Below are 11,779 nucleotides of genomic sequence, written 5' to 3' on the forward strand. Positions count from 1 at the left end.
AATCAGTAATTCTTAACATCATCACATAGATGCATGATCATCATTACTTAGTACATTTGCATCGGTTTAGAAGAAATAGCAACATAACCGAAAAAGATATAGAATGTTAATATAGAGAAAAAAATAAAAGTAATAATGTAAAATCAAAACAAAACAAAACAAAACAAAACAAAAACCTATAGCTCAGATGCAGCTTCATTCAATGTTTTAACATGATTACTTTACAATTAGGTATTATTGTGCTGTCCATTTTTGAGTTTTTGTATCTAGTCCTGTTACACCGTCTGTATCCCTTCAACTCCAATTGCCCATTATCTTACCCTGTTTATACCTCCTGCTGGACTCTTACCAATGACATATTCCAAATTTATTCTCGAATGTCTGTTCACATCAGTGGGACCATACAGTATTTGTCCTTTAGTTTTTGGCTAGACTCACTCAGCATAATGTTCTCTAGGTCCATCCATATTATTACATGCTTCATAAGTTTATCCTGTCTTAAAGCTGCATAGTATTCCATCGTATGTATATACCACAGTTTGTTTAGCCATTCTTCTGTTGATGGAGACTTTGGCTGTTTCCATCTCTTTGCAATTGTAAATAACGCTGCTATAAACATTGGTGTGCAAATGTCCGTTTGTGTCTTTGCCCTTAAGTCCTTTGAGTAGATTCCCAGCAATGGTATTGCTGGGTCGTATGGCAATTCTATATTCAGCTTTTTGAGGAACCGCCAAACTGCCTTCCACAGTGGTTGCACCATTTGACATTCCCACCAACAGTGGATAAGTGTGCCTCTTTCTCCGCATCCTCTCCAGCACTTGTCATTTTCTGTTTTGTTGATAATGGCCATTCTGGTGGGTGCGAGATGATATCTCATTGTGGTTTTGATTTGCATTTCTCTAATGGTCGGGGACATTGAGCATCTCTTCATGTCCTTTTGGCCATTTGTATTTCCTCTTCTGATAGATGTCTGTTCAAGTCTTTTTCCCATTTTGTAATTGGGTTGGCTGTCTTTTTGTTGTTGAGATGAACAATCTCTTTATAAATTCTGGATACTAGACCTTTATCTGATATATCATTTCCAAATATTGTCTCCCATTGTGTAGGCTGTCTTTCTACTTTCTTGATGAAGTTCTTTGATGCACAAATGTGTTTAATTTTGAGGAGCTCCCATTTATTTATTTCCTTTTTCAGTGTTCTTGCTTTAGGTTTAAGGTCCATAAAACTGCCTCCAGTTGTAAGATCCATAAGATATCTCCCAACATTTTCCTCTAACTGTTTTATGGTCTTAGACCTAATGTTTAGATCTTTGATCCATTTTGAGTTAACTTTTGTATAGGGTGTGAGAGATGGGTCTTCTTTCATTCTTTTGCATATGGATATCCAGTTCTCTAGGCACCATTTATTGAAGAGACTGTTCTGTCCCAGGTGAGTTGGCTTGACTGCCTTATCAAAGATCAAATGTCCATAGATGAGAGGGTCTATATCTGAGCACTCTATTCGATTCCACTGGTCGATATATCTATCTTTATGCCAATACCATGCTGTTTTGACCACTGTGGCTTCATAATATGCCTTAAAGTCAGGCAGCGCAAGACCTCCAGCTTCGTTTTTTTTCCTCAAGATGTTTTTAGCAATTCGGGGCACCCTGCCCTTCCAGATATATTTGCTTATTGTTTTTTCTATTTCTGAAAAATAAGTTGTTGGGATTTTGATTGGTATTGCATTGAATCTGTAAATCAATTTAGGTAGGATTGACATCTTAACTATATTTAGTCTTCCAATCCATGAACACGGTATGCCCTTCCATCTATTTAGGTCTTCTGTGATTTCTTTTAACAGTTTTTTGTAGTTTTCTTTATATAGGTTTTTTGTCTCTTTAGTTAAATGTATTCCTAGGTATTTTATTCTTCTAGTTGCAATTGTAAATGGAATTCATTTCTTGATTTCCCCCTCAGCCTGTTCATTACTAGTGTATAGAAATGCTACAGATTTTTGAATGTTGATCTTGTAACCTGCTACTTTGCTGTACTCATTTATTAGCTCTAGTAGTTTTGTTGTGGATTTTTCCGGGTTTTTGACGTATAGTATCATATCGTCTGCAAACAGTGATAGTTTTACTTCTTCCTTTCCAATTTTGATGCCTTGTATTTCTTTTTCTTGTCTAATTGCTCTGGCTAGAACCTCCAACACAATGTTGAATAATAGTGGTGATAGTGGACATCCTTGTCTTGTTCCTGATCTTAGGGGGAAAGTTTTCAATTTTTCCCCATTGAGGATGATATTAGCTGTGGGTTTTTCATATATTCCCTCTATCATTTTAAGGAAGTTCCCTTGTATTCCTATCTTTTGAAGTGCTTTCAACAGGAAAGGATGTTGAATCTTGTCAAATGCCTTCCCTGCATCAATTGAGATGATCATGTGATTTTTCTGCTTTGATTTGTTGATATGGTGTATTACATTAATTGATTTTCTTATGTTGAACCATCCTTGCATACCTGGGATGAATCCTACTTGGTCATGATGTATAATTCTTTTAATGTGTTGTTGGATACGATTTGCTAGAATTTTGTTGAGGATTTTTGCATCTATATTCATTAGAGAGATTGGTCTGTAGTTTTCTTTTTTTGTAATATCTTTCCCTGGTTTTGGTATGAGGGTGATGTTGGCTTCATAGAATGAATTAGGTAGTTTTCCCTCCAATTCGATTTTTTTGAAGAGTTTGAGGAGAATTGGTACTAATTCTTTCTGGAACGTTTGGTAGAATTCACATGTGAAGCCATCTGGCCCTGGACTTTTCCTTTTAGGAAGATTTTGAATGACTAATTCAATTTCTTTACTTGTGATTGGTTTGTTGAGGTCATCTATGTCTTCTTGAGTCAAAGTTGGTTGTTCATGTCTTTCCAGGAACCCGTCCATTTCATCTAAATTGTTGTATTTATTAGTGTAAAGTTGTTCATAGTATCCTGTTATTACCTCCTTTATTTCTGTGAGGTCAGTGGTTATGTCTCCTCTTCCATTTCTGATCTTATTTATTTGCATCCTCTCTCTTCTTCTTTTTGTCAATCTTGATAAGAGCCCATCAATCTTAATGATTTTCTCATAGAAATAACTTCTGGTCTTATTGATTTTCTCTATTGTTTTCATGTTTTCAATTTCATTTATTTCTGCTCTGATCTTTGTTATTTCTTTCCTTTTGCTTGCTTTGGGATTCGTTTGCTGTTCTTTCTCCAGTTCTTCCAAGTGAACAGTTAATTCCTGAATTTTTGCCTTTTCTTCTTTTCTGATATAGTCATTTAGGGCAATAAATTTCCCTCTTAGCACTGCCTTTGCTGCATCCCATAAGTTTTGATATGTTGTGTTTTCATTTTCATTTGCCTCGAGGTATTTACTAATTTCTCTTGCAATTTCTTCTTTGACCCACTCGTTGTTTAAGAGTGTGTTGTTGAGCCTCCATGTATTTGTGAATTTTCTGGCATTCCGCCTATTATTGATTTCCAACTTCATTCCTTTATGATCCAAGAAAGTGTTGTGTATGATTTCAATCTTTTTAAATTTGTTAAGACTTGCTTTGTGACCCAGCATATGGTCTATCTTTGAGAATGATCCATGAGCACTCCTCAAGATACTTTTAGCAATTCAGGGCACCCTGCCCTTCCAGATAAATTTGCTTATTGTTTTTTCTATTTCTGAAAAATAAGTTGTTGGGATTTTGATTGGTATTGCATTGAATCTGTAAATCAATTTAGGTAGGATTGACATCTTAACTATATTTAGTCTTCCAATCCATGAACACGGTATGCCCTTCCATCTATTTAGGTCTTCTGTGATTTCTTTTAACAGTTTTTTGTAGTTTTCTTTATATAGGTTTTTTGTCTCTTTAGTTAAATGTATTCCTAGGTATTTTATTCTTCTAGTTGCAATTGTAAATGGAATTCGTTTCTTGATTTCCCCCTCAGCCTGTTCATTACTAGTGTATAGAAATGCTACAGATTTTTGAATGTTGATCTTGTAACCTGCTACTTTGCTGTACTCATTTATTAGCTCTAGTAGTTTTGTTGTGGATTTTTCCGGGTTTTCGACGTATAGTATCATATCATCTGCAAACAGTGATAGTTTTACTTCTTCCTTTCCAATTTTGATGCCTTGTATTTCTTTTTCTTGTCTAATTGCTCTAGCTAGACCCTCCAACACGATGTTGAATAATAGTGGTGATAATGGACATCCTTGTCTTGTTCCTGATCTTAGGGGGAAAGTTTTCAATTTTTCCCCATTGAGGATGATATTAGCTGTGGGTTTTTCATATATTCCCTCTATCATTTTAAGGAAGTTCCCTTGTATTCCTATCTTTTGAAGTGTTTTCAACAGGAAAGGATGTTGAATCTTCTCAGATGCCTTCCCTGCATCAATTCAGATGATCATGTGATTTTTCTGCTTTTGATTTGTTGATATGGTGTATTACATTAATTGATTTTCTTATGTTGAACCATCCTTGCATACCTGGGATGAATCCTACTTGGTCATGATGTATAATTCTTTTAATGTGTTGTTGGATTCGATTTGCTAGAATTTTGTTGAGGATTTTTGCATCTATATTCATTAGAGAGATTGGTCTGTAGTTTTCTTTTTTTGTAATATCTTTCCCTGGTTTTGGTATGAGGGTGATGTTGGCTTCATAGAATGAATTAGGTAGCTTTCCCTCCACTTCAATTTTTTTGAATAGTTTGAGGAGATTTGGTACTAATTCTTTCTGGAACGTTTGGTAGAATTCACATGTGAAGCCATCTGGTCCTGGACTTTTCTTTTTAGGAAGCTTTTGAATGACTAATTCCGTTTCTTTCCTTGTGGTTTGTTGAGGTCATCTATTTCTTCTTGAGTCAAAGTTGGTTGTTCATGCCTTTCCAGGAACCCATCCTTTTCATCTAAATTGTTGTATTTATTAGCGTAAAGTTGTTCATAGTATCCTGTTTTTACCTCCTTTATTTCTGTGAGGTCAGTGGTTATGTCTCCTCTTCCATTTCTGATCTTATTTATTTGCATCCTCTCTCTTCTTCTTTTTGTCAATCTTGCTAAGGGCCCATCAATCTTATTGATTTTCTCATAGAACCAACTTCTGGTCTTATTGATTTTTTCTATTGTTTTCATGTTTTCAATTTCATTTATTTCTGCTCTAATCTTTGTTATTTCTTTCCTTTTGTTTGCTTTTGGATTCGTTTGCTGTTCTTTCTCCAGTTCTTCCAAGTAGACAGTTAATTCCTGAATTTTTGCCTTTTCTTCTTTTCTGATATAGTCATTTAGGGCAATAAATTTCCCTCTTAGCACTGCCTTTGCTGCATCCCATAGGTTTTGATATGTTGTGTTTTCATTTTCATTCACCACAAGATATTTACTAATTTCTCTTGCAATTTCTTCTTTGACCCACTCGTTGTTTAAGAGTGTGTTGTTGAGCCTCCACGTATTTGTAAATTTTCTGGCACTCTGCCTATTATTGATTTCCAACTTCATTCCTTTATGATCCGAGAAATTGTTGTGTATGATTTCAATCTTTTTGAATTTTTTAAGACTTGCTTTGTGACCCAGCATATGGTCTATCTTTGAGAATGATCCATGAGCACTTGAGAAAAAGGTGTATCCTGCTGTTATGGGATGTAATGTCCTATAAATATCTGTTAAGTCTAGCTCATTTATAGTAATATTCAGATTCTCTATTTCTTTATTGATCCTCTGTCTAGATATTCTGTCCATTGATGAGAGTGGTGAATTGAAGTCTCCAACTATTATGGTATATGTGTCTATTTCCCTTTTCAGTGTTTGCAGTGTATTCCTCATGTATTTAGGGGCATTCCAGTACGGTGCATAAATATTTATGATTGTTATGTCTTCTTGTTTAATTGTTCCTTTTATTAGTAGATAGTGTCCTTCTTTGTCTCTTTTAACTGTTTTACATTTGAAGTCTAATTTGTTGGATATTAGTATAGCTACTCCTGCTCTTTTCTGGTTGTTATTTGCATGAAATATCTTTTCCCAACCTTTCACTTTCAACTTATGTTTATCTTTGGGTCTAAGATGTGTCTTGTAGATAGCATATAGAAGGATCCTCTTTTTTAATCCATTCTGCCAGTCTATGTCTTTTTTTTTTTTTAAGAGTCTGCTTCATTCGCTTTATTAGGGGTTGTTTTTGTCTTTCAGAGAACAACCATTAAAATTTCTCTTCTCTCTCACAAGATTTTAAAAATGATCAACAATATGTACAAATACAGAGAGTCATATCAAGTAATACATGAAAAACAGGAGTCAAAATGATATATGTACACTGATAGCAAGTACACTGGTATACCCTGTTCCAAATGACACTGCCAAGTTTACAAACACTGTAAACTGGTGACAACAGTTTCCAAAGAATATATTTACTCAAACCCTCAGATGCTCTAGAAACCTCTATTTTAAACAAAGGACCCAGTGCTACTAAGTTTTGATTAAAACTATGGTTTAAGAAAAGCAATTCTAACCTTATCATGTGTTGGATTAAATATATGATAAAATTAAATTATAAATCATGCAATTGAATAACAACACAAAAAAGAAAATTTCTCTCTACAAAGCATTAACAGATATCTAAATACAATATTGTTTAAAAAGTGAGGGAAAATGAAAACGTATACTGCAGTTGTATTCATAAAGTATGCTAATCAAAAACTGTACAAATAATGTGAAACATGGCAAATCCAACTACAAAAGATGCTACTCTGAATTCATGTTTCATCGAGCATCAAAAACCACCAATCTTTTAGTCCTTTTCTTGTACATTATTCTGTATCCACATTCTCTGCATCTGATTGGATCCCTGGATTTTATTTCATTTTCTGTGTGACAGTCTCCACAGATATAGATCATTGGCTGCTGCTTTGGGGGCTGCACGTCCTTCTGGGTGTCCATTGTTAGTCCACAGCACGGAGAAATCTGCTCACGCAAGGATCGCAAGCAGTACCCGGGTCCCGGTCTATGTCTTTTGATTGGGGAATTCAGTCCATTAACATTTAGTGCTATTACTGTTTGGATAATATTTTCCTCTACCATTTTGCCTTTTGTATTATATATATCATATCTTATTTTCCTTCTTTCTACACTCTTCTCCATACCTCTCTCTTCTGTCTTTTCGTATCTGACTCTAGTGCTCCCTTTAGTATTTCTTGCAGAGCTGGTCTCTTGGTCACAAATTCTCTCAGTGACTTTTTGTCTGAAAATGTTTTAATTTCTCCCTCATTTTTGAAGGACAATTTTGCTGGATATAGAAGTCTTGGTTGGCAGTTTTTCTCTTTTAGTAATTTAAATATATCATCCCACTGTCTTCTAGCTTCCATGGTTTCTGCTGAGAAACCTACACATAGTCTTATTGGGTTTCCCTTGTATGTGATGGATTGTTTTTCTCTTGCTGCTTTCAAGATCCTCTCTTTCTCTTTGACCTCTGACATTCTAACTAGTAAGTATCTTGGAGAACGCCTATTTGGGTCTATTCTCTTTGGGGTGCGCTGCACTTCTTGGATCTGTAATTTTAGGTCTTTCATAAGAGTTGGGAAATTTTCAGTGATAATTTCTTCCATTAGTTTTTCTCCTCCTTTTCCCTTCTCTTCTCCTTCTGGGACACCCACAACACGTATATTTGTGTGCTTCATATTATCATTCAGTTCCCTGATCCCCTGCTGAAATTTTTCCATTCTTTTCCTTATAGTTTCTGTTTCTTTTTGGAATTCAGATGTTCCATCCTCCAGTTCACTAATTCTAGCCTCTGTCTCTTTAAATCTACCATTGTAGGTATCCATTGTTTTTTCCATCTTTTCTACTTTGTCCTTCAATCCCATAAGTTCTGTGATTTGTTTTTTCAGACTTTCTATTTCTTCTTTTTGTTCAGCCCATGTCTTCTTCATGTCCTCCCTCAATTTATTGATTTGGTTTTTGAAGAGGTTTTCCATTTCTGTTCATATATTCAGAATTAGTTGTCTCAGCTCTTCTATCTCATTTGAACTATTGGTTTGTCCCTTTGACTGAGCCATTTCTTCAGTTTTCTTGGCATGATCCGTTATTTTTTGCTGGCGTCTGCGCATTTAATCAGATGTCCCTGGGTGTGGGACCAAGCAGGTTGAAAGATTTTCCTGTGAAATCTCTGGGCTCTGTTTTTCTTATCCTGCCCAGTATGTGGCACTCATCTGTCTGTGGGTCCCACCAGTAAAAGATGCTGTGGCTCCTTTAACTTTGGAAGACTCTCGCTGTGGGAGACGGTCGCCAGCCAAAGAGGCTTGGGGGAGTGCCGCTCCAAATCTCCCAGCCGGCCCAGGAATCCGCACGTGGGGGGGGCGCCGGCCTCCGCGGCTTGGGGGAGTGCCGCTCCAAATCTCCCAGCCGGCCCAGGAATCCACGCGTGGGAGGGGGCGCTGGCCACCGCAGCTTGAGGGGACTGCCTGTCCAAATCTCCCAGCCGGCCCGGGAAGGAGGGAGGGAGGGGCTCTGGCCGCCAGCCGCCACAGCCCGGGGAAGCGCGCGCCCCTCGGGGATCTCACCGCAGCAGATTCTCCCAGCCGGTTCATATCAATTTTTAAAGAGGCTTCTCCTTCAGGGCCAAAAGTAATCTGGGCATGCAGTTTCCTGTGGCGATTCCATCCCAGTAGTGGCAACAGGCACTCGGTCATGTTCAAGAACTGGTGCGACACAGAGTAGCCCCCAATACTGCACTCTCTGGCCATCAGGAACAGCTTCTTCTGCACTACACTGGTGGCACCCGCTATGTCTATCGACCAGCCAGAAAATGGGCTAGCATCCCCAGGGGCTGGGTTATCACTGACTGTTCAGCACCAGTATCCACCATAAAGTCCATTGTTCGGCATCCCAATTTTATTTTGACCATGGGTAACCAGGGCCCTAAAAATATGGAGCCTGTCCTAGTCAGAGAGCTCATTGACAACCAAGCTGATAGTGTTGGGATCCAGATGAGGCCTGGGGCCAGTGTCCCATCTTCCCCTGGCCATTAACAGGACAGCCTTATTGGGACACTTGTTCTTCCAATGCCCCTCCTCCTTGCAGAAAGCACACTGGTTTCGCCCCTGCTTGGGCCTGTTGGGTTGTCTTTGGATGGGTCCCTTAGTCCCATTTCTCAAAGGTGGTGGCAAATATCTGAGCCTTTTCCCTAAATTCCTGTTTCTTTTCCTTGGCCCCCACTTGATCCTGGTTGTAGAACACCCTGTGGCCACCTCTGTCAGCTGGTTCCTGTTTATGCCTGCAAATCTGTCTAATTTCTGGAGCTTACCCAAATGTCAGGGGCTGCTTCCCCCACAAAGGCGGTGTTTACCAATGTCTGGCTCTCTGGGGCCTCAGGATTGAAGGCTGTGTATTGGCAGAAGGTTTCAATATCAATTGCTCAAGAAATTTGCTCAGGGGCTCATCTGGCTTCTGCAAGACCTCTTTGACCTTGGTCATGCTGGTGGCTGTTCGGATGCCCGAACATCAGTGTTCAGGTCCCATTCTTGGTCGTCTCCCAGAAATCTGCAGACGGCATATTGGGCTGGGTCTAAGATGCCACTGGGGGCACTTTCCTCCAAGTGTTTCCACACCACTGCCACCACACACCGACGCTCGTCGGTGTTGAGGATGGATGGGAGAAGCTGGTTGCAGTCAGGGCAGGTGGGCTGATAAGTCTGGACAATAGACTGAAAGAAGTCAGTCATCTCCTGAGGCCTCTCAGTGTAGGACGGCATATGATTCTTCCAATTTAGCATATTGGTTAAAGTGAATGGAATATACACGAAAGTTCTTCTCCCCTCCTGAAAGTCTCCCTGGGCATCAACAATAGGATGGTCCTCAGGTTTCTCTCAGGGGCATCATGGGTGTGGCCATGGGTGGAATGGTCACACCCGGCCGGGGTGCAGTTGCCACGGTTCACAGAGTCCAAGGACAGCCAGGCTCGGTGGAGCCTCAGGTGATGTTTCTAGGCGGCTGGGGGTGGGGGGTGGGGGTCCGGGCTTGCTGTGGAGGAGCTTGGCAGGGCCGCAGATGTTGGTGGCACGAAATAAGGCAGGGAGATTTCTTCTTCTTCTTCTGGTGCACTGGATAGAACCGGGACCTCGGGCTTGCCTTTCAGTTTCTTGCGGGACTCATCCACCACTTGGGTGAGAAGCACCTGGCACTGCCTATCTAGGCAAGTCTTTATCCACATTTGCTTCTTTTTTGCAACTTTCAGCCAGGTGCCAATGTATGGAACTGATCTAAGTGTCCAGACATCCCTGACACCACACTGTAAACTGCCTTCACCTTTTTTAATTCAAAACTTCCCTCGGATGGCCAATCCACCCCAAGGTTGGTCCATTCTAATCCACACAAGTTCCTAAGTCACCCAGGGGTCAGCTTGACTCCCCAGTCATCAGTAAAAGCCTTCTTAAAATTGGACATCATGCACCATAATGGTGTCTTACTGACCTTCACTCCCATATCAGCAGACGCAACAGAGAGGGAGGGGGTTACTTAATTGTACAACAGAGGGTTTCAGACAGACAGTCGCTTCATTTGGTCTGGTTTGGCCCTTAGCAGAGTCACAGGATTTGCAGGGTCCGAACTCAATCACAGTCAGGAACACAGCTCCTACAGCCCAGAACTTCTTTTCACTCACACACACTCCAACACCCCTCCCACACACCCTTCCTGAAACCAGACCTGAAGACCTCCATTTCCCCTGGTCCTCTGGACGGAGACCAGTACTTGGATAGTCTTGGGAGGTGACCAGGCTCCCCTTCCACTCAGGCTCCCCTAGCCTTTTACGAGTGGGCTGATACTGAATGCACCCAGGTGCTTACCAGTCAGACCAGAGGTGCTCCCTGGTACCTAGTTCCTGAAACTGTCCCAGATCCGTTGCTGAGCACCCCGGCCAGGGAAGTCAGAAGTCCAAAAGACAGGGAAAAACCCCATTGCTGGCATTGGATTCCATCAAGTCTCCAGTCCAGGGGACATCACCACCATGGGTGAGGGCAGTGAGAACATCACCAGCCTTTCGATCCCAGATGAGCCCCCAGAAATGTAGCACAAAACCAGGAAGGAGGCTCTGCCAGAGCCTCCAGGAACGTTGCACGAAAATAGGACTGGAGTGCATAACCAAGAATGAGGCAACAAGACTCCAGGAATGTTACATGGAATTGAGACTCCAAAGTTTCAGAAAGTAGGTTTTGTTAGTCTATGGCCATGGGGCTCAGCCTAATAGCCTCTGAAAGTCGGAGCCCCAACCAGGGGTATTTATAGACAGACTGGCTGCTAGCTTCCTCCTAATATCGCAATTGTTTACACTAGAGGGAAGTGATTGGCTGCCCACTGGTGAGAGGTGATGGCAGACAGAACCAGGAAGGGTTGCAAAAGAGTGGTTATGGGGAAAGGGGCCTGCTTGCTGCCAGGTGCTTACTTGCTACAAGATGATATTGTGAGCCATTGATTATATACTTTGGATGGACTATATATCTATGAAGATATCTGAATATACATATATGCACACACATAAATATATAAAAGAGTCCCCATAGTGCCTAGAAGGATCCACCCAGAAAACAGCAGGGTCATCCAAGAAGTTTCTCCCCCAATAAAGAGGTGAGAGCAGGGAGTGGAACATCTGTAGCTGTCTACTTATGTGTGTGCATGGTTTTCTGTTTTTCTTTGATTGTCCTTTAGGAACACAAAAGTTAATCCTGTTGATAACCCTTAAACCTACAGTCACAATCATGTGCTCTTGCTGACATGACTTTGACTTTAT

At 40.4% G+C, this 11,779-nt stretch overlaps 1 protein-coding gene across 1 annotated transcript; it reads right to left on the bottom strand.

The window, feature by feature from the left end:
- Window positions 1-6,151: 6,151 nt before the first annotated feature.
- On the bottom strand, window positions 6,152-6,993 carry LOC143678981 (DNA-directed RNA polymerases I, II, and III subunit RPABC4). Its single transcript, XM_077155775.1, has one exon. The coding sequence runs from the start codon at window positions 6,934-6,936 to the stop codon at window positions 6,760-6,762; it is 177 nt and encodes a 58-aa protein (XP_077011890.1). The 5' UTR covers window positions 6,937-6,993; the 3' UTR covers window positions 6,152-6,759.
- Between the last annotated feature and the right edge of the window lie 4,786 nt (window positions 6,994-11,779).

Source organism: Tamandua tetradactyla, chromosome 4 (genome assembly GCF_023851605.1).
Source record: "Tamandua tetradactyla isolate mTamTet1 chromosome 4, mTamTet1.pri, whole genome shotgun sequence".
Classification (NCBI taxonomy): Eukaryota; Metazoa; Chordata; class Mammalia; order Pilosa; family Myrmecophagidae; genus Tamandua; species Tamandua tetradactyla.

Coding starts and splice junctions, on each gene's coding strand:
- LOC143678981 (XM_077155775.1), bottom strand. CDS start 6,936: ATGGACACCCAGAAGGACGTGCAGCCCCCAAAGCAGCAGCCAATGATC.